Genomic DNA, 24,208 nt, shown 5'->3' on the forward strand with positions numbered 1-24,208 from the left:
AATAGGCAGTAACGAATTGGGGATAAAAAAGGAAGCATCCTGTCATATAAATTTTTTTGACGAGAAAGGTCTATTCAGTGCTTCTCAATTTAATATCTAAGCGTCCCCAAATTATGTGGTGGGCATTTGCAGCACTGCCGATTATGAGTGGAAAACTATTTCTGCCACTATACAACCCTCTTTAAATCATCATAAGATGATGATTCATTATGCGACAAACATGCCGAACAACAGAAGTATTTTCCTTTCATGTTATAAACAGTCATTTGACTGTGACAGCACAAATTTCGCGAGTTGTGAAGTCGGTATAAGACATGCGTCAATAGCACTATTTGCAAGTGTACATGTACGTGTATTTGGCACGTCATTTTTGTTGAAATCTACAAAAACGGATTTAAGTAGTTTGCCAACATAAAAGGTTCCTTCATAGGATAAAGATTGTTGAACTAAAGCTATGGAAGCTTGTCTTTCCTGTGCAAGGCGGGATAGATGCATAGTTGCTGTAACCATGCTGTAACCATGATTGCTCAGAACACTGGACATTTTATCACCGACGCTTATTGTACAGCAACTAGAACAGTGGTTTTCAACATTTTTCGTTCCATGTATCCCTTTCCGAATATTGATCACCATGATGTGCCCCTTTCTGAAAATTGTTTAGCATCATTACCCTGTAGTGTTGCTATCCCTCCAGTTTTTGGAGAGGATCTCATTGCCTCCGGGTTTTGCATCTATTTCTCCGAGTATAGTGATACTATGAATAATTTTAACTCAATATGTTCAAATGAGTTCCTCCGGTGTTAATGTTGACTGCTCCGAAGCGGACCTTAACTGTTGGCCCGGTAGAAAAGATTTGCTACTTTGTTGGAACCTTCCTAGCGACTGTGATGACGAATAATCGAATATTTTGTGCCCAGCAAAAAATTCGTAAGACACCGAGTGTGCTTCACAGATGCTACCGCTTTCCTGCCTGCTTCACGGTACTTAGCTGTGGCAGAGAGCAAAAGTTGTACGGCTGAACCTCCACAGCATGAGTGGCCGGTGCTTTTGGATTTTTGTCGTTAGCGAGGGAAGTGAAATTTCACACCTATCTAAGTGAACAATACGGTTTAGGAACGCGATAAATTTACAGCTAATAAGAAAAGCTCAAAGTAGTGGTGTGCATCATGCTTTGCCAAAACAAAACAACAAACGGTCAATGTGAGTCAATTTTGGTGATTGATAATTCGACGAGTTACAAAAAGAATGAAAGAGTTTATACTTGTCTAATTTAAACTCAGCGAATAGGTCAGATAGGTTCAGAGTGATTCTATAAAAACCTATCCCAGGTCAGTAAAAATTTCCGGGTGAAAACCTTACCAAAGGTGGTAACCTTATTACCCTGTAAAAAAAGGTTTTCAATTGGATGAATGCCACAATTTTACAATAAGAAGACTGTTCCAGGGCACTCTCAGTAAGCATCACAATTCTTGACATACTGAAACAATATATAAAGGCAAATACCCGACGGGAATGTTTGGATAACAAGTTAAAATTTGTCCCGCATAATTCACCCCCAACAATCGTCCAATTTACCCCTGGGAATGAATTCACCCCCGGTTGAAAACCACTGAACTAGAAGATACCAAACCAGTTAGCTTATAATCGACTATAGCAAACACCGTTATGGATATTAGCGATATGACCATCATTTGAATCCCCCGATTTGCGACGAGTCAAAAGGTCTGGCACGATTGGCATATTTTAGTCCCATCAGCCATTCAATCCTTAGCACAGAGAAACACAATTCTTGGCTGGGATACATTAATGCGCCGGCATCTAGGCTGGTTTTATATGAAAGTAGATAATAGACTGTTATTAACCTCCTAGTGGATCACAGCCACAAACGTCTGTAAACTGAGGAATTAGTTTATCAGAATATTGGAAAGATGTAATGTTTGTTGACGAGACCAAATTTAACAAAGGCTCAACTGGCCGTTGTTTCAAGTGGAGAAACCCGAGTTAAGAACTGAACGTAAAAACGCCTTATAGCACCAGCTAAGCGCAGCCGGAAGGTAGTGTAATGGTATGGAGTATTACATTAGGAATGCGATCTTCATTAAAGGATTATTCCATGTTTGTTTAAATATACATATAATAAAATAATTTTTAATAGAAAGTTCCATAGAACCATTCCAAAATGATTGTAAGATGAAACTTAATAACCAACAAAAGTTACCATATTCAAGGTTTATTATAGAAATTTAGATTGATTTAAAACAATGTTTGTACCGTACGAATGAGTTTGTATACACATTTGGCTATCTTTTGACTTATGATTATTTTTGAAACAATGAACATTTCTAGTAAACATGATATGTACTATCTTTCCTATGCTGTCCAGTAAAAATTTTCTACATGATAGAATGACTGGAATAATCATTTTTCACTTGTAAAAGGGAATCTTTAAAAGCATTTCGCATAACGGTGCACGGATATGATTTTGTATCACTTTATACCACTTGCATATTGGCAGTTTACTGAGACCATCGTTAGCATTAGTAGTGGTTTGGTTGTTAACAATTTGTTAAGGGTGCATCGCTAATTATTGCTACACTTAAGATTGATTGGTAAATCGACTATGCTTATCGAAATGAATCGTTTAAATTTTAGGATGAGTTTGAGTAAAATTTCCGACATTTTTGATTCCGACATTTTTGATTGATCCTTTAGAGCTAGTACAGTCGTTTCCGGCACGTTTTGTTTGTTTTTGTCCACTTCCTTTTTGTTCTTCGTAGTGGTGGATCCAGAAGAGGGTCCTAGGGGTCCGGGCACCCTCCGAAAGTTTTTTACTTGTTGAGAAATTTTCATTAGTTTCAATTTTATATTAGTTCGAACTCAAAATCATTCCAAACCAAAGTAGACCAACAAAACTGATGTTCATTAAGTAAGGTTATTTCGTATAACGAATTGTACATGTTCATTTTAAAATCGAAGTTTCGAACCTCTCCCGAATGTTTTTTCTGGATCCGCCTCTGGTCCTACGCCTCTATGTTGGTCTTCCGAAATGCGCAGTTTTCAGTCGGACGGAGTTCAAGACAATTTAGTTACTTCATGTATTTCGTCACAAAACCGACAAAATTTGCCACGTGCAACTCCCGCACCGTCCTGGAATAGAAGCATAACGACAAATTAAAATAACGGTTTTTGAAGATTCTTAGCGTATATTTGGGAGCGTTTGATTTTAAATAGGAGTTTCAAAGTAGAACTGGAACTGAAACATTCACATCCCAAGCAGAGCGTTGTTTTATAATTTCGAAGATCCGTTTTTAAATTTAAAACCTATGCAACACCGTTCTATTTGTTGCTGATTTTAAAACACGTTTTGAACTGTGATTAAAATACATAAAGATTATTTAGCACAGACATCGGTAGACTGGGGAAAAATAAATTTGAGTCCAGTAACGCTTTGACCATGTGTGTTTCAATTCTAGATTCATAGTTTTGACAGTTCTATAGAATAAAACTGAAAATTTTAAATCTAGAATTTGCTGTCCGCAGCACCAGTTTTAGTGGCTATTCTATTCATTTTAAAATTCATGTCTCGCCATGCCTTCATTGTTAATGCATTCAAATTTATTTTTTCCCAGTCTATCGGGTTTAAGTTTCTGTGCTAAGTACTTTTCATGTATTTAAAACACAGTTCTAAACGTGTTTTAAAATCAGCAACAAATAGAACGGCGTCGTATAACAGTTTTAAATTTTAAAACAAACCTGTTAGAAATTATTAAACAAAGCGCTCTGCTGGGGATGTAAATGTTTCAGTTCCAGTTCTACTTTGAAACACCTATATAAAATAAAACGCTCCTGAACATGCTCAGATACGGCGAGACTTGAATTTTAAACTAACTAGAACACCCGCTACAACTGCTGCAAGTTCTAGTTTTACTATTTTCAGTTTTATAATATATAACTGTCAAAATTATGAATCTACACGCCACCAAAAAAGAACTGAATATTCGGTTAAAATCACCCAAATGTGATCTTCCATGCAGGAAGTCAATATTAGGTAAAACCAGTTTTACTTACTTTTAAGTAACTGCGGCGACTGCATTGATTAGGTAAAATTCACCCAACCGAAATTGGAATTGCGTTAGGTATTTTTTACCTATTCGTTTTTTGCATGCGACCGTCTACTAGTTATTTTAATTGGGTTTTTTAGTTAATCATCGATGAAAGAAGGATTTATATGAAATCTAAATAAAAACGCAAAGTAATGTACTTTTTCAAAGTATTTATTGATTTCTTTATGGAACCAAAACAATAGTATACTATATCAAGCAAACTAATAACAATAATGTAAGTCTATTTGCACACTGTGTTATCTATCACACCTATGAAGTCTCGTACTCTCCGTACCTTGCAATTAAAGCTGCTACTGATCTGCTTCGGCATACTGTAGTTATTTTAAATTCATAACTGACAAAATCGTACATCTTTTTGAGCAAGATAGGTACGCGTAAATCGAGAACACTGAAGATTTTGAAGAATATGTCTACTGTTTCCAAAGCTCGACGACCACATGGTAGAATAAACTCATTGAATACGATGAACAGACACCCTTCCTTGAACGTGGGCGCTACGCACACAATGTGAGGTACTGCGCGTTCTGGCTTGCTAAGTACATACTGGTTCACAGTGGCGTAGTCAGCTTGACCATCAACTGGCTAGAAAAAGATTAAAGCAGACTATCAGAAATAAGTTGGTTTGCTTAAGGTGAAACTGAGTCAAGTTCTAACCCTAACCGCAATCAAAAAGTAAAATCTGCAGAAGTTTTGTTTAGATTCTGACTCAGTTTAAGGGTTACACGAAAAAGGCATAAACGTGATCAATTTCACAAAGTTATAACGGTTCGCTAGTTGGTATTTTTAAGTTCAGTTGAATGTTAGTTGGTCGTAATAATAATTAAATGTGAAATACGCTTTGACAATCCAACGGACAGTTTAGCAGAAGTTGTGAATCGACCAGCAAATCGCCGTAATTTTTTTATTAAGGTGGTTTTGAATAACACTTACGTATACCCATTTGATGAAAGGCCCAGCCAAAACCTCTTCGATTGATACTGTATCATCATCAGTCGTACGTTTTATTCCACGGTTGGTAAGCGTTTTCATAATTCTCAGTGCTCCTTTAATGTACTCTGCAAATCGAAGATTTTCATTATATTTTACTCAGATTACCTAGTTATTGGAAAATCTGTTGGAATAGTGACTAAACAATACTGATCATTTACCGTTGGTTAAAGGGGTCTATACAATTCTCAGCGTAAATAAAAATTTTCTAATACTATACAAATAATGTGAAATAAACTCCCCAAACTTACAAGACAGAGTGTAAATAAAATATTGCTGACAAAAAAGAAACTCCTACCATTTTTTCAGGAATTTCATTGAATTTTAGGGTTTAATTTTTCAGATTTTAACCACTTGCAATTCATAGAAATTCATGAAATAACAAATAATGACAGCCCAAACAACCCAAAGTTTAAATAAGTGTGTTGCATAAGCCTCTCGTTTTAAGTAATTTTGCTATACGTTTTATGTTCTAATAGCGGCGTAAGCAGCCGATTAAAGTTTAAGCAGCTTGAGACTTCGCTAGAAACTTTATATGAACTTTAAAGTGTTCTTTTGAAGTATTATCTGAACTGCTGGTTACCTGGGAATTCTTGTTTTGTTTGTTTGGATTTTAACATAACCGTAGGAAATTTTTGTATTTCTACGAATTGTTGGCGGACAGCTTATACACAGAGAACTTTATTATGCCATGGATAGCCCTAACTAGAAACGGTTGTGTCACTTGAGCCTGAATACGAACTAGAACCAGCTAGCATTCCGCCCCATTTTCCGGCTTAACTTAATTGGCGTATAAGCTAACTGTCCAAATTCACTTTGAGGAGAAATTCCGAAAAAATACACTGTTATTGGCCGAACATTTAGTACCAACAGCGGTCATTGGCAACGAACAGTTTGCCTCCAATTTCCTCTAAATGAATTTCAAGTTGACATTTACGGCCTAATCATGTTTGTTGAGATATTACATTTAAAGCTATATAATTATTCAAAGTAAAGAACAGTCCGAGACACGTATAGACCCCTTCAAATATTTACTGCTTTGAACTTCGCTCCATTTAATATCAAGCATCAATCCAAAGCACAGGAGTTTGGCCAAATCTGCTTGCTTGTTGTATTGTGGTTGAAGTCGGTCAAAAGCTTGTTGTATCTGAAAATAGTATTCCAATGTTTTATTCAATAGCAGTAATTGAGTGTGATTATTACTCACCATGATTCCTTCGAAGGAGAGCAGATGTGGAAAAGATGCGATAATGGCTTTGTATTTGTCTGGGCTCTTCTGCTGAAGCAAGGATTTGTGTAGCTCGGTACAATTGGCCATTCCTTCCGAGATATACCTTCCATTTTGGGGAACCGGAGTAAGTGTAGCCAAGCAAGCTGCGTTTTCATACATAGATACTGGTGGTAGAATTTTCATTTCGGGCTTCTTTCTTCTGAATTGTCTCTCTTCAGCAGGTATATCCTTTTGCATATTACCGACACGTGTTTCAATTATACCCGAATGGCGCCCAAATCCACTGCCGCCAAATCTCCAGAAGAAATACGACTAGAAATAAACGAATTGTGTTAAATTGATATAGTTAAAAGTTTATTTATTCACATTTACTTCTTTCGGAGCTTCCTGGCTTAAACGAGTTCTTTCTAGATGGGGAAATTCTTCCAGAATTCGAATTGCCAAATCTTGCTTATCCTGCCAGGTAGGATATCTATAAGAAGCAAACATTGTTCGTAATCTCATTTTCATTCATTTTAGTATAACATTTTGGGAATCGCGATATGCCAGATACACAAATTCTAACTCATTTTTAATGTTATTTTTATTTTACCACACTAGGGAAGGTTGGTGCAGGTTGATACGGGTGGTTTATTATAGACAACATTAGACCACATTGTGAGATTACTGTTTTGAAATAACTGAAAGTACTAAGCTAAAGACCTACCCTAATGTACTGTTGCTCTGATAGTATTTTCTGGTTTTCAAGAAAGATTACGTCATAAGTCTTGTTATTTGGCAGAAACGTTGGTTGCTTGGTTTTGGCACGAAAATTTCACCTCAAAGAGATCGCCAACACCATCTTTTCAATGAAGAAGGATGTTGGGTGCCATTAATTTTAGAACATACATTTTCAGTAGTGTTCTGTTGAACATAATTTTCTGTCTCTATCATTTGAAAAGTTATTGTTGGTACCCCGTAGCTTTTCTAGGCGTGAGATGAAGTACATTATGTAATGGAATTGTCCCAAACATACTATTTAGGTAAATTCAACAATTTTGACGTAGGACTACGTCTTTGTTTTCGATATGGGGGTGCACTCTGCAAATTCTACAAAAATGGCGTGTAACGAAAAGTAGTCCAATTTTAAACGCATATAATTCAGCCATCTCACGATAAATTTTCAAATTTTTTGCACAAATCGCCCCGAAATACTTCTAAGAATAGATTCCAATAGATAAACCCAAAGATTTTTGATATCATAGCATTGAAAAATTAAATAATATACAACCTTGTCAAAATATCGCGCATTAACACACAGAAGATAGCGCTTCCCAAGCCCTGTACGACAGATTGGTGTACCTAGCGCGCAACGCTTCTATGAGTGACGTCATCATCGACTATTTAAAGAACGGACTTGGCCAGACACGCTCAGTTCCCTGTTGAACGGCTGGCGAAGCAGATCACTGCGCTGTGTTTTTTACAGCCAGTGTAGCTGAGTTAGAAGTCCGTTACACTGGCTGTGGATGGACGCTACCCTGTGCCGTCCAACAGGCGACCACTCCAATTGCTTCCTAAATGCCGCTGTAATGTTGCCAGTAAATTTTTGGTTTAACTAGCACAAGTATTTGCTATTTGCGCTTGAAATTAAGTAATGTAGTGGTAGTAATAAGCTTCCCATTTTGGTTTAAACGCAAGGACAGTTTTTAAAACAGGATTTGATTAATTAGTTTAGCTCATCTAAGCAATTTTATCAATTCTGTAATTTAAAAGGAGTTTTACGGAACTTGGTGAATTTGGCCCCACTTACAACTGGTATAATCAACCTGCACAAAGTGTTGCATAACGCAGGGCTGTTTTTTGGAACAAAATGTGTTGTCATTCAGCCCTTCGCTATGCAAAATCACGATATTATGATAGATGGGCTAAGCACGGCCGTTCTTTTCAATCGGGAAAGGCCGCGTGGAATTTTGGTGAAATGCGCTAATAGTGTCGTGGTGGTACTAGTTGTCTCTTTCGCTCTACCCATCATCATCAGCGTTGACTCATTTTGCATTGTACGCTTGGGTTCAATGTTTGAAGCGAATGTGGTAGTAGGTAGGGGAACTGGCGGTAAAATTAACACGTTAAGCAAAGTCATTATTTTCTAACTAATAAGTGAATGAGATATTACAATCACCTCATGTTTCTTGTTAGACATTCTTGATTTCTTGATTTCTAAACATGTCCATAAATGAGACATGTTTATAGCGAGTGGGTAAAATAAACATGTGGCGGTGGTAAAATGAACAGCTTCTGGTGACCTGCAAAATGTCCTTTATGTATGCAATGCGCAGCGTTGGAAAGCATTTTCCGAGCAATACTAATATCCCAACAAATCATGAGCTTTGCCTACACACAGGGCATTTTGCAGGCAAACAAAATTGTCACGGAAGAATTGAATTTTCATGACGTAATATTAACCATTTTACAATCCTGTGGCATCGAAACACATCTACAAACTTGGGGTTATCCATGGGTGTTTGAACTTTTAGGAACTAGAAAACTTGTTCTATACATGAGATGTGATTATATTGTCTAAAATTTGATTTTTCTTCACGACCGGTGTTTTTTCCCACACACTAAGTACTAAGAAAATAAATATTTTACATTAAGTAGTATAGTCCTACGTCTACAGTTCGTGCAACCCCATAGGTCTGCCCCTTGTAGTTTTTTCATAGAAAATAAAGCTCGTGGAAATCGCTTACTGATTCATCACTATGCGCCAGTTGATCCTGTTAGTTGTTAATGTTGCCAATTCAGGCATCACATCGTTGTAATTTTAATAACTTTAAGTAGTGAAGATGAATAGATTTGCCGAGTAGATACAGCACACAAGTTTAGGATTGTCGCTAGTGGAACTGTTTGCTCCATATCTTTCGGTCTCGTAGAGCGCCAATTGTTTGACAATTATACATCGAATGTTCCGAGCGGCTTCAGCGGCAATCCTAGTCTATAGTTTCAAGAATATTTACCGTCTTCGGCCAAATTGTAGACAATAAAAATTTCTTACATAGGGTAATATTCTGATGAATACAATGCTATCTAGCAGTGAAATGTAATTTTATGTTAGCTGTGTTAAAATACTCTATGTATTAACTTGCACCTGTCTCCCGTACTGTTAACTTAACATGCTTAAACTTACCTCTTCTCATTCAAAATGCGATCCTCAAAAAAATGTTTTGTTAAAATTCGATTCATGTGGTTCAATTCAGGAGCATCAAGAACTATTTGTAGGTCAAGTTTGCGAGTGAGAACCTTTTGAAATTTGCCTTTGTCCTTTGCCAAAATTGATCGAATAGTCTAGAAAAAGTATAAAAAGATAGTACCATAGAATTATTGTAGCGGGAACCCGGATCGCCAAGTTTTCAATTATGCACTAAACAATGTGATATAGAAAAGGACTGCATTAAAACATATTTAAATGATTTTTTCAGATTATGACTGGGATGCAAACAACCAACTCAACATTTTGCCGAATAGTAGCTCTGATTATGTATGTATCATTACTTATAGTATTACCTCGGGCAGCGAATCTTGCTGTGCATTATTCGATACGTTCTCATTCATTTGTACATCGTTCTGGGGTAAAAAACTCATATTAGTCACTCCACCTTCCTCGAAACGAACAAACGAAGTAGCGAAACCTACAAAATAAATAATAAATAAAAAAAAATAATTACAACAAACAAAGATTCTTTTTTCCATTCAATATCGGTTATTTGATAAGGCACATTTGCGTTAGCTTAACGGTGCCAATTTCCGCCTTAGACCAATCTTAAAGTTATCTGAAGATTACTTCAGTTTTTAATCAAAACCGCAATAGTTATGTGAATAAAACCATTTTTCTAAGAAATATTCTAAACCTTCATTTTAAATTTCTTGTAAATTGAAAAGTATTACAGATGAAGTTTACATATGTTCATATCTTCACTGAACGCATTGTAGCTCTATCTAGTAAGATTTAAAAGTAAATTTTCGATAATGGTTAAATTGGGACCAACCTCACTGTAATCAAAAATAAGGGCCTCATAAACTGTGCTGAGCTGCTGCGCTGAACTCAAAGTAGACAAGCACGTTTCGCCTAATGGCTGTTCGTGTCGCGAGTGCGTAAAGAACGATATCGTCGGAGGCGGTATGCGTAATTGCCGGGATGATTCCCATCTGCATGACTCTGGCTGAAGACGTGGAATGCTACCAGCGGAGAAATGCGCGTAATGCAAGGAAACTGGTCCGAGAGGACTCGTTGGCTAAGTGGCAACAAGAGTGGAACAATGCGGACAAAGGAACTCACCCCAAATGTCGCTGCTTGGATACATAGGAAGCATGGAGAGGTAAACTTCCATTTGACGCAGTTTTTGTCCGGGCATGGATGCTTCCGGAAGTACCTGCATCGGTTTGGACACGCTTCGTCACCCCTTTGCCCGGAGTATGTGAACGTGCATGAGACACCGGAACACGCGGTCTTCCAATTCTCTAGGTTCGAAGAAGTCTGAAGGGGTATGCCTGCTATAACATTGGACAATATCGCCGATGTGGCACGACGAGCATATCTGGGACGCTGTCAACAAAGTAGTAACGAGTATACTCTCTGAGCTGCAGAGGAATTGTTGAAGGGACCAACAAAGTAGCGCCATTGGCTAGAACGCCGCCGGGAAACCACAAATCGGGCTTCGTGGGAAATTCCGCCGCCGGGGAACTCTCCAACGATGTAGACTGGGTCCACCGCCGGGGACCAGTTGAGTGGTAAGCGGCGTAGCACCGGGTTCGGGTCATCGGGGCGCCTGTGATCCGGACGTCAGGCTCCACCAGAATAGCCGGACCGATCTCGACACCCTACCGGGTAGCTCGTGGGTAGGCTAGATCCACCGCCGGGGATTAGGCTAAGTAGACCGCGTCGAATAGCTAGTAGTGGGTCGTTGAGTCGCCGGTGGACCGGAAGCTACGCTCCACCCTGAATCACTAGATGAATCTCAGCACCTATTGGCTGGCCTGTTGAGTAGACTAGGTCCACCGCCGAGAACTAGACCGAGTAGAGGAAGCGGGGAGCTAAATGGCTCACAGAAACGAACACCGGTACCGAGAGAAATTCCGTTGTCGGGGAACTCTCAGTCGGAGTAGGATAGTACCCCAGTTGATATCGATAAAGCTGGGAGCTAAATGACTCAAAGAAGATGGATCGATAGATTGATAGATCGATGCATCGATGGATCGATAGATCGATGGATCGATAGATGGATGGATCGATAGATCGATGGATCGATAGATCGATGGATCGATAGATCGATGGATCGATAGATCGATGGATCGATAGATCGATGGATCGATAGATCGATGGATCGATAGATCGATGGATCGATAGATCGATGGATCGATAGATCGATGGATCGATAGATCGATGGATCGATAGATCGATGGATCGATAGATCGATGGATCGATAGATCGATGGATCGATAGATCGATGGATCGATAGATCGATGGATCGATAGATCGATGGATCGATAGATCGATGGATCGATAGATCGATGGATCGATAGATCGATGGATCGATAGATCGATGGATCGATAGATCGATGGATCGATAGATCGATGGATCGATAGATCGATGGATCGATAGATCGATGGATCGATAGATCGATGGATCGATAGATCGATGGATCGATAGATCGATGGATCGATAGATCGATGGATCGATAGATCGATGGATCGATAGATCGATGGATCGATAGATCGATGGATCGATAGATCGATGGATCGATAGATCGATGGATCGATAGATCGATGGATCGATAGATCGATGGATCGATAGATCGATGGATCGATAGATCGATGGATCGATAGATCGATGGATCGATAGATCGATGGATCGATAGATCGATGGATCGATAGATCGATGGATCGATAGATCGATGGTTCGATAGATCGATGGATCGATAGATCGATGGATCGATAGATCGATGGATCGATAGATCGATGGATCGATAGATCGATGGATCGATAGATCGATGGATCGATAGATCGATGGATCGATAGATCGATGGATCGATAGATCGATGGATCGATAGATCGATGGATCGATAGATCGATGGATCGATAGATCGATGGATCGATAGATCGATGGATCGATAGATCGATGGATCGATAGATCGATGGATCGATAGATCGATGGATCGATAGATCGATGGATCGATAGATCGATGGATCGATAGATCGATGGATCGATAGATCGATGGATCGATAGATCGATGGATCGATAGATCGATGGATCGTTAGATCGATGGATCGATAGATCGATGGATCGATAGATCGATGGATCGATAGATCGATGGATCGATAGATCGATGGATCGATAGATCGATAGATCGATGGATCGATAGATCGATGGATCGATAGATCGATGGATCGATAGATCGATGGATCGATAGATCGATGGATCGATAGATCGATGGATCGATAGATCGATGGATCGATAGATCGATGGATCGATAGATCGATGGATCGATAGATCGATGGATCGATAGATCGATGGATCGATAGATCGATGGATCGATAGATCGATGGATCGATAGATCGATGGATCGATAGATCGATGGATCGATAGATCGATGGATCGATAGATCGATGGATCGATAGATCGATGGATCGATAGATCGATGGATCGATGGATCGATAGATCGATAGATCGATGGATCGATAGATCGATGGATCGATAGATCGATGGATCGATAGATCGATGGATCGATAGATCGATGGATCGATAGATCGATGGATCGATAGATCGATGGATCGATAGATCGATGGATCGATAGATCGATGGATCGATAGATCGATGGATCGATAGATCGATGGATCGATAGATCGATGGATCGATAGATCGATGGATCGATAGATCGATGGATCGATAGATCGATGGATCGATAGATCGATGGATCGATAGATCGATGGATCGATAGATCGATGGATCGATAGATCGATGGATCGATAGATCGATGGATCGATAGATCGATGGATCGATAGATCGATGGATCGATAGATCGATGGATCGATAGATCGATGGATCGATAGATCGATGGATCGATAGATCGATGGATCGATAGATCGATGGATCGATAGATCGATGGATCGATAGATCGATGGATCGATAGATCGATGGATCGATAGATCGATGGATCGATAGATCGATGGATCGATAGATCGATGGATCGATAGATCGATGGATCGATAGATCGATGGATCGATAGATCGATGGATCGATAGATCGATGGATCGATAGATCGATGGATCGATAGATCGATGGATCGATAGATCGATGGATCGATAGATCGATGGATCGATAGATCGATGGATCGATAGATCGATGGATCGATAGATCGATGGATCGATAGATCGATGGATCGATAGATCGATGGATCGATAGATCGATGGATCGATAGATCGATGGATCGATAGATCGATGGATCGATAGATCGATGGATCGATAGATCGATGGATCGATAGATCGATGGATCGATAGATCGATGGATCGATAGATCGATGGATCGATAGATCGATGGATCGATAGATCGATGGATCGATAGATCGATGGATCGATAGATCGATGGATCGATAGATCGATGGATCGATAGATCGATGGATCGATAGATCGATGGATCGATAGATCGATGGATCGATAGATCGATGGATCGATAGATCGATGGATCGATAGATCGATGGATCGATAGATCGATGGATCGATAGATCGATGGATCGATAGATCGATAGATCGATAGATCGATGGATCGATAGAGCGATGGATCGATAGATCGATGGATCGATAGATCGATGGATCGATGGAAGAGAATGGACATGTAGCGCGATCGCTGAAAGAGAGATCATTTAAAGTGATGTTAATAAGAGTGCACTCTCACTACGAGGATATGCGTATGGAGTTTATGCAGGGACATAGGGGATAGTGGCTTCCCAAAATCGATCATCCTTAAATTTGGTGGTTAGGAAAAATATTCGGGCTGTTCAGGTACTATACGGATTAGTGTTAGCATTAATCATCGTTATATTTAAGACTTATATAAAAACACTCGTCAACTAGTTTCTTTTCATTCTTATGTTGCCACAGACTGTAACATTTTTTCGAAAATAATTTTTCATTGCTTATTCTAACAAGTCTCTGCGAGACGGTTACTTTAAACGCGAAATACCATCTATTAAATTCTATGACGTCCAACTCTTGTATTATGTAAATGAAATTTTGGTTAAACTTGATAGCTGCTAAAAGAATACCATAAAAATTACCATTATATTTTTGGTACTTAACTACGTATCCAGGCCTAATATCTGTTCCATTTATGTTCAAATGATGAACAACTTGCAAATTTTCTGGTAGATCAAACAAAAGAGCTGAATATTCCATTACCTCATTACTTGTAATTGACGTGCTTATAATGATAGGCTGATCAATTTCGTATTTGTGTTTGAAAATAGAATTTGCTTGTTTTAAACTTAATCGTTTCGTTAGGCTATATGACAGGTTTTTAAAATTATTACATGTTTTGCTCTGTCCTTTTGATTCCTTAAATTTACTTTCAAACATCATACAACTCTTTTTTTTGGCAGCACTGCTCTTTGGTGGTTAGCGCAAGTCATTTAGGGTCCCTACACATTCGTTAATTTACGTGTGTTTTTTAAGTGTTTTGTTGGTGAAATATATGTCAATTAGTGTTTCATTATTTTCTGCAGTGATAGGAATAGGAGGCTGGTGTTATTTTGGTCGGTAAATAGTGTATTAAGTGCATGAATATCGGTTCGCATTCGGCGTACCGCAATTCAACCATTTTTGAGTAGTGCGATAGTGTGATAGTGTATCTGTAGCGATCAGCTGTGTCAATTTGCCTATATTTGCCTCTCATATGAGCGGTCACAGTGGCGCAATCGGTGTATAGTGTAAGCGCTCATCTGCCGGGGTGTCTCTGGTATTCAGCCCGTACACATCTCATACTTGTGCTCTACCATCTGGCTAGGGCTTGCTCGCTACATACAACTAGCCAACTAGCCTGTGTGTTTTTGGGTTGGTTCTGGGTCAGCTCTGTGGATATAAGCAAGTAATTTGTGTATAAGGGACGGTTTCGGTGCGGCTAGGACTGTTTTCGCTGCGTACTGCTGTAATCAAACAGTTAGTAGGTGTGTGAGTAATTCTCTGTCGTTGTGCCAGACTGTCTCAACGTAGTGACTGTGATCATTTGCCCCCGGTGTTCAGCCATCATCGCAGCTGATTGTTTGTATCGCTCTGTGAGTGGCAACGATATTGTTATTTTTTTTCAGATGCACTTCTGATCGGTGCAGGTGGGTATCGGACATCGCTTGCTCAAACTGGGCACTTCTGCACGGAAACCGAAATTGCATCGTGCCTGTTATTACTTTTCTTTGCAGCAAATATAGTGAAGTTTTTTTTGTGTTTTGATGTACAATTTAAGTTTATTTGTTTAATCTAGTGTGCCTTGTGCTTTATTATTGTATTCTTTTTTGTCTTTTTTGTCTTAATTGCGATGGATACTGATGATGTTATTTGCGTTGAATGTAAAAAAAGGGAGACTGACTCGAACAAACTGGTAACCTGCTTGTACTGCTTTAAAAGCGCTCATTACAAATGCCGCAATATCATTGGCAATGCCGTTCGTCGCGTAAAAGAAAATATGTACTTTTGCACACCCAACTGTTCGGACATTTATAAAAAGATTATTGAAATGAAAACTAACAAAAGTGATATTGTAGCCGCTCTCGGGTCAGAGCTGAAAATAACAGTCGCGAGTGCTGTGGCTTGTGAAATGCAGAACCTGAGGGCAGAATTTAGATCGATTACCTCTGCTATTGAAAATTCGCAAGATTTCCTATCTACGAAATTTGATTCAATTGTCTCAGACTTTCGAGATCTAAAATCTGAAAACGAGGCCCTAAAACAAGAGATAAGTTCCTTAAGAAAAAAACAATCTTGCCTTTATGAAAATGTAAACAAACTTGAGATGAACTTAGACAAAACTGTTCGGGATAACGTCTCAAACAATGCCATATTTCTGGGAGTCCCCTTCCTCTGTAATGAAAATACCGTTGAATTAGTCATCAAAATTGCTCATTGCATTGGTGCTAACCTAGACCGTTCCTCAGTGGTGTCTGCCGAAAGGTTGTCACCAGGTAAAAAAGCAACAAATAGTTTGGTTCCCATAAAAGTGGTTTTCACAGATAGGACCGTGAAGGAGATTTTATTCACCAAAAAAAAGGAGTTTGGTAGACTGATCTCTACTTCGATCGACGATTCCCTGGTCATCAACGGCAAACCTACAAATGTTGCGATTCGCGATGAGTTAACCCCACTTTGCTTAGAACTATTGAACGAAATGCGCGAGCGTCAGGAGTTTCTCAACATTAAATATGTCTGGTCCGGTCGAGGAGTTGTTCTTGTTAAGAAAAATGAAAAAGCAAAACCTGAAATAATTAGAAACCGGAATGATCTAAACCGCATAACTAGCCTATATTCAAATGGTTCTTCTGACGCTGCAGACTCGCTACCTGCGAATATTTCTCCATCACCCAAAAGAAAACGAACAAACAATATCCCGAGGGAATAGTGCTTCTTGCTTTTATAACATTTTGCTCTTTTACATATAATTTACATTTCATTTCAATGGCTTATATAGAAAATTTCTTTCACGATGATATAGACAGTTATAATGCGAGTGTTTCAATGAATAATAGTAAATCGCTGAATATTTTGCAATGGAATATAAGGGGTATGAATGAGCTTTGTAAATTTGATCAAATCTTGCAAACATTGGATCGTTGCAATAAATTAATTGATGTGCTTGTTATCGGGGAAACGTGGATCAAGTCGGGCAATGAAGATATCTTTAAAATTAGGGGCTATAATGGGATTTTTTCCTGTAGAGAACAATCGAACGGTGGAGTAGCTATCTACGTCAGGAAAAATATTTCTCATAGAGTAGTGCTGAACACTGTTGTTAACGGCTTTCATCATGCTCACATCGAACTCTGCATAATGCAACATTATTTCGATGTGCATTGTTTTTATCGCCCTCCATCTTACGATATTGGTCAATTCCTTGCCAAGCTTGAAAGTGTTCTCGCTTCCGCTTCAAATTCGCGCCCCTGTTTCATTGTAGGAGATCTCAATATACCGGTTAACCTATCGAATAACAATGTCGTCTCACGTTATAAAACTCACCTGGAATCGTATGGTTTCATATGTACGAACACATTTCCGACTCGCCCAGCTAGTTCAAATATTCTTGATCACGTTGTTTGTAGACTGGAGGATGCTGCTCGCTTACGAAACGACACGGTTTACACCATAGTTAGTGATCACGTTCAAATTATATCTTCATATAAACTTGCAGTAAAAAGAGAACCCGTTAATTTGACGAAATCAATAATCAATCATGAAAAACTCAATAACGACTTCCAAAATTTCATAGAAAACATCGAGTTGATTGATGATGTAGATGTATGTCTTTCAAATATCATCACAACCTACAATTCTTTACTTGCGGAAAACACTAGAACGGTCTCCAAAACTTTTAAATGTAAAGGCGTTTTTTGCCCCTGGATCAATTTCGATTTGTGGACACTGATTAAAATCAAAAGTAATTATCTGAAACGAGTAAAAAATAACCCCAATGATGAAAACCTCAAAGCTCTTCTGCAACACATAACTAAAAAAGTAAATGTAATGAAAAAGCGGTGCAAAAAGGCCTACTTTGAAAACCTTCTATCCAACACAACTCATTCAAAACTTTGGAAAAATATTAATACCATTTTTGGTCGTTCAAAGTCGGATGTTCCCATCAGCCTAATTTCCAATGATATCAGAGTCACTGAGACTAAAGAAGTATGTAATGTTTTCAACGAATATTTCTCTAGTATTGGCAAAAATTTGTCTGACAATATTCCCACGAGTCCCAATTCAAATCCTATTACAAATATACAACACGTCCAAGAAACAATCTTCTTGCGTCCTGCAACCATAAACGAAGTGATCCTTTTGATTAAAGGCCTCGAAAAAAATAACAGTTGTGGTCCTGATAAGATCCCCGCTAGTGTTCTTAAGAGTAACTGTACCACTTTTGCAAATATCCTAACCAAAGCTTTTAATTTAATAATTCAAACCGGCAGGTACCCAGACTGTTTAAAAATAGCCCGAGTAATTCCAATTTTCAAAGCTGGTGATCCAAACCAACCTTCCAACTATAGACCAATTTCAACATTGTGCGTTTTCAATAAAATTCTTGAGAAATTGCTCATCACTCGACTACTCGAGTTTTTGAACAAACACAACATAATTTACAACTACCAGTATGGGTTCAGACAGGGCTGCAGCACTTTAATTGCAATGACCGAACTAATTGACTCCATCATTAGTCAAATTGATAGCAAAAGAATTGTTGGTGCCCTTTTTCTGGACCTAAAAAAAGCATTCGATACTCTGGATCACTCAATCCTGCTTAAGAAGTTAGAATGCTATGGTATCAGGGGATTGGCAAATCATATTATTCGTAGCTATCTGTCGCATAGGAACCAATTCGTATCTATTGGAGACTCGTGTAGCTCTTATAGACCAATAGAAATAGGAGTGCCCCAAGGCAGTAATATTGGGCCACTGTTATTTTTATTGTATATCAATGACCTAGGTAGACTCGGATTAAAAGGGATTCCACGTCTATTCGCGGATGACACCGCGTTGTTCTACCCGAACAACAACTGCCTGGATATTGTACGCGGCATTGAATCGGATTTAAAAACACTAACGACGTATTTCAACGAAAACCTTCTTTCCTTGAACCTATCAAAAACTAAATATATGCTGTTTCGTTCATCTAGAAGAGCTATAGGCGTGCATCCAGACCCAAGAATGGGACAGTCTGTAATCCAGGAAACTAACTGCTTCAAATATTTAGGACTTCACTTAGACCCCACACTCTCCTGGATTGAGCATATAACATCTATAGAGAGAAAAGTTGCATCGTTATGTGGGGCTATGCGTAAAGTATGCTCTTTTGTTCCCCAGCATGTACTTCTAAAATTTTATTATGCGCGCATCCACTCATTGCTGAACTACCTTGTATCTGTGTGGGGCCGTGCCAGTATCTCGAATCTGAAAAAGCTACAAACGGTTCAAAACAGATGTCTTAAAATTATTTATAAAAAACCATTTATGTACCCTACTATTTTGTTATACAATAATAATGCCCATAACATTTTACCTTTGCTTGGGTTGACTAACTACCAAACAATAATGTACATCCACAATGCTTTGCATAATACTATTGCTCATAATAATCTAGAATTTACAACAGGCATTCGAGCTCACAGCACTAGACAAGCCAATCATTTATTATACTCCAGAGTATCCACGAACCTTGGTCAAAGACGCATTTCTTTCATCGGACCTAAGTTATTCAACCAGCTTCCTACGGATTTAAAGCAAATAACATGTCCAACTCGTTTCCAAGCAAAATTGAAACTAATTTTAAAAAATAAAATAGGAGAATTTTTAATATAAACTTCGTTCACCACCAATCGAGCTTATTCCTTTAGCTATAATTGGTTAACATTTTTTAAATAAAAACAATTGATAAATGCATTTTTTATAGCAATAAGTAATAAATAAATTTAAATTATTATGAGCTTCCTGCAAAGCTACGATGGGACCCTTAAAAGGATTCTTTTCCGCTGGGTACTCGCCGTAGCTTCTTGTCAAATTTTGTGTTTTGTCGGTCTCGAATTGTTTTTTTTTGTTCTCAGCGTTTCCGCGATTCGTAACTTTGTTTTGTTGTGCTGACCTTTTTTTTGTACGCTGAGAACTGATGTGTCCACTACCAGGGGGCTCCGTTTGTGAGCTTTTTGGTGTGGGGGTAAGAGGCGGGCTATTTAAAAAAAATTAAAAAAAAAAACTGCAATTACTGATTGGCCCAATTTCCATACAAACCTGTAGATAGTGCGATAAGTGGTGGATTTTGTTAATAAGTCTTGTATCGGGAAAACATTGTTTGAACAAAATTAAAAAATCTGAAACAGCCGCACGCAACTCTTCTATCTGGTCTTAATGTAACTTGTTGGAAAAACATATAAAGGAGATTTTCAGTATATTTGCGATCAATTCCGGGTAAAGAGCGTTTTGTTTTAAAATTTCAAAAAATATGAATGGAAATGCTCTCATAAGCAACCAGCATTGTGATGCAGATTGACTAATGGCATTTCCATTTGATCGCAAGCTTTGGTTTGAGAAATTTGACGAAGGCTTTTCTGAAATTTCTGTTTGACCGAAGTAGAATTCTCCTATCATACTATTAATGACTTCAACGTTCACTGTTTTACAATCGTTAACAGCATTATTCAGAATTTTTTTGATAACCTTTGGGAATATTCCCTCCAAGAGGTCGTGCATTGGATCGAATGAAAAGTTTTGAGTCCACCTGAAGTAATCCAGTTGATGTAAAACGCACGGTTCTTTCAGTCCGCATTGTGATGCTAATTTTTCCTTTCTCTGCAATGCAATCAAATCATCAGCCACACCCTCAGTTGTTCTGTGCAAAAAGGAATCGCCACAATCACCGTTTAGTAAGTCTGACCTATTAATTAGACACATTCGACAAAAGTATGCCGCAGCTGGGCCTAACAAACCATAAATATCATGAACAGCTAGCGTATCTCCTAGTATATTAACGAGTACTGCCCGCATTATCCAAAATCCTGAGTCTGTTTTTACATTGACGCCAGCTTCCGACTCCAATTTTTTCAAATCGTCGATCAACGGTTGCAGTACTTTAGCATATCCATATTTTTTTAGTATGCTCGATTTTACGATCAATGCAACATAAATTCTATCCAGTGATGAATTAATGCATGGGTTAAAATTTTGCACCTTGAAGCAAACATTTGTTAATTTATTTTTCCCCTTCCTCGATCCGAGCGGGTTCAAATATTCGCCTTCGTCGATATGAATAGAGAGCCTTATTGCATGCGGATATCGCTGAAGGAATTTGTACTGGTGATATTGAGCGCCGTCTTTAAATGATTGAAGCGATCCGTCTGTGTGTGGCTCGTCATTTTCAAGCATGGAACGAGCTTTTGAATTCGACATCAGCAATCGTAGAGTATCCAAAACTGAAATGTAATGGTATACATCTTTTTTAACCATTACTTTTGTAGTGAACCGATTTCTTTGAATTCTTTGATGAAATTTTCTTCCAGACTGGTGGTTTATCAAAACCTTTTTTGTAATTTTTTGCTTGTGGAGAACTTTTTCCAAAGGTTCCGGGATAGGGCAACCGGCTATAGATGTTAGAAAAGCAATATTGTCTTCAGGTGTCAGTACGTCCACAGCAATGTTGGGAATATGCAGTGCATTTATCAATTCAACAGTTTCATTATCTTCGAAAGATTACTGTTTGTTTCGAACGTATTGCTTGACTAAAGACATACTGTAACGTTGACCCCATTCCAAAACGGAGGTAAATCCTTGGATAAAACTCTGAAGTTTTTTTTTCTGGAAGAACCACATCACATCGTAGCTCCGTAATCAGTCCTACAATCGCTTTTGAAACATCTCCGAGAGAAACCGGTTCTTCATAATAAAACGGATTAGTTATGTTGGCCTGAGCAACATGAATGTCCATTGAGTTGTAGTCTTCAGGCAGTACATCTAATTGGAATACATCATCCAGAGTATTCAAACTATCAAGCGGGTGTTTAGCTAACACATGTTTCTTGAAGTCGAAGAAATAGTAATATATTGTTTGACACAAGCAACATTTGAAGGGAATAGGCGATTTTCGACTTGTTGGTAGGCTATGTGCAGTTCGGAAATGCTCTTTCAACTCGTCAATATATCCTTCGAATATCGATAGAATAAAAAATTGATCATATTAATACCGTTTGAAGTATTGGGGATTCTGGAAGTTTAGAACTATTTATACATGGCTTCAACCATATATAACATATTTGCAAAAAGCTAAGTTATATTAAATAATTAGTATACAGACTAACTTAATAACTAGCAATCATTATCGTATAGCAGAATAAAATACATGCTCAAGGTGTCGTTTATGTCGTGTGGCGAAAACAACAAAAACCATCGTGTGGGGTTATTTAAGCGAGAACGTTACACTTACTTTTTTACCCTAGAACGTTGCACTGGGCTACAAACGTACCACACGCGTTGAATCGTTCTCAGGTAAAGATGCCAGCAAAAGAAATGTATCATTTTCTTCATTTTTTAATTGCAAAAAACAGCTGTGCATTTAAAAGTTTGGAAATCATAGAATCAATGAAACATAATTTGGTTTGTTCCAGGTCGGTAAACGCTGAATTCTTGTTTTCACACGACTCCAAGATAGAGTGGGGGTACATTTCAACCCAGTGCAACGTTCTAGGGTTAATGATAAACAAACGAAGGACCTCCAATGATATAGGAAGTTTGCACAGACCAAAAATTTTCGACTCTTGAAATCGGGAGAGAATTACGGATTTTCTGGGTTGCATGCCTTGACAAATTGTATTTAGTTTGCTTCGAAGTTTCCTCTTGTTCAATGAAATGATGCACTATAATGCGCTTTACCTTTACGTATGATGCACTTGCAAAGAACAAGAAAAACGCGATTTTTTATTATATTTGAAGCTTATTTAACCCTTTAAAATATCGTAGATCACTATGTAGATGTAATTTGATATCCTGAAAGACAGGAACATTCACTAAAAAATTTTGATCTGAAGAACCGGATTCCGGAGTTGGTTCTAAGATATCCTTCATATTCCCAAAAATTTCCTGGGTTCCATGAATTGCACCGTCATTATTCTCCAAGAAACCTGTGATGTCGCTCGATATGATATGCCTTTAACCCTCCGGAAGTCGCGCGTATGGCTCACTGAACGAGCAGCCGCTGATTCTCTAAGACGATTTCGCTAGCTTTTCAGAGCAACGTGCACTAGCGCGACTGCCGGAAGGTGAACGGATGTATGCCCTCTACAAGATTCTCGGTTCAGGCGGTCCGAAAGTGGCCGTTATGATCCCAAATAAATCTACATATAGGCTTTGTTTATAATCAGGTTATCGCCCAATTCATGCCAGACGTTAAGAAAATTTAAAAAATGGCTCAAACGACTCAGATTGATTGTTATGAAAACAAGTCAAGCGAATAGTTAAATGTATAAGTAAAAATATTTTAGGGACACAAGAGTTAACATGGTTCAAAGTCTGTGCCCGTTCATCTGACCATCTGCTATTTTCTGATACTCGCCAATTGGGCAAGGAAGAAAATTAAATTACAATTACTTACCCACGATTTGCCGTTGGTCGGGAGCCTTATTGGCACTATCCATTTCCCTAAAATGAAAACAAAAGAAATTAAATAAATATTTCAAATTAATAATTGTATAAAATACTTACAATTTCATTTTCCGACGTCCGTTACCGACTCTCGTTTGCTGTAGACAGTCAGAAAGCACGCAAAATATTTTTCACCCAACAGTAACTATCAGCAACATAACTCACCATTAGGTAAAAAATGTGTTTGACTTTTTCGTTGTCGCATTTATTGAAAATATGTCAATCATTAAAACTACCGATCGTTCGGTTTTAAATTTGTACTCAAACGTTGAGTATAAACTATCGTTTGAAAACAGTTCTTTTCACCCATAAATAAACAACATTATCCATTACGTATTATTAGGTATTTTTAACGTTAACATTCAGTTCTTTTTCGGTGGCGTGTACCACTGTGACACTCCTGAATATGCCATTAAGTTTAAAACAGTCAGGGGCGGACCCAGAAATTTTTTCGGGAG

General features: G+C 38.4%; 1 protein-coding gene across 1 annotated transcript; it reads right to left on the reverse strand.

The window, feature by feature from the left end:
- Positions 1 to 1,760: 1,760 nt before the first annotated feature.
- LOC131680007 (uncharacterized) lies at positions 1,761 to 23,818 on the reverse strand. Its single transcript, XM_058960743.1, has 9 exons — positions 23,811 to 23,818; positions 23,701 to 23,747; positions 9,883 to 10,007; positions 9,506 to 9,663; positions 6,715 to 6,814; positions 6,319 to 6,654; positions 6,147 to 6,258; positions 5,055 to 5,179; positions 1,761 to 1,823 (listed from the first exon to the last, which is right to left on the reverse strand). The coding sequence occupies exons 1-9, from the start codon at positions 23,816 to 23,818 to the stop codon at positions 1,761 to 1,763; spliced, it is 1,074 nt and encodes a 357-aa protein (XP_058816726.1).
- Between the last annotated feature and the right edge of the window lie 390 nt (positions 23,819 to 24,208).

This window comes from Topomyia yanbarensis, chromosome 2 (assembly GCF_030247195.1).
Source record: "Topomyia yanbarensis strain Yona2022 chromosome 2, ASM3024719v1, whole genome shotgun sequence".
NCBI lineage: Eukaryota > Metazoa > Arthropoda > Insecta > Diptera > Culicidae > Topomyia > Topomyia yanbarensis.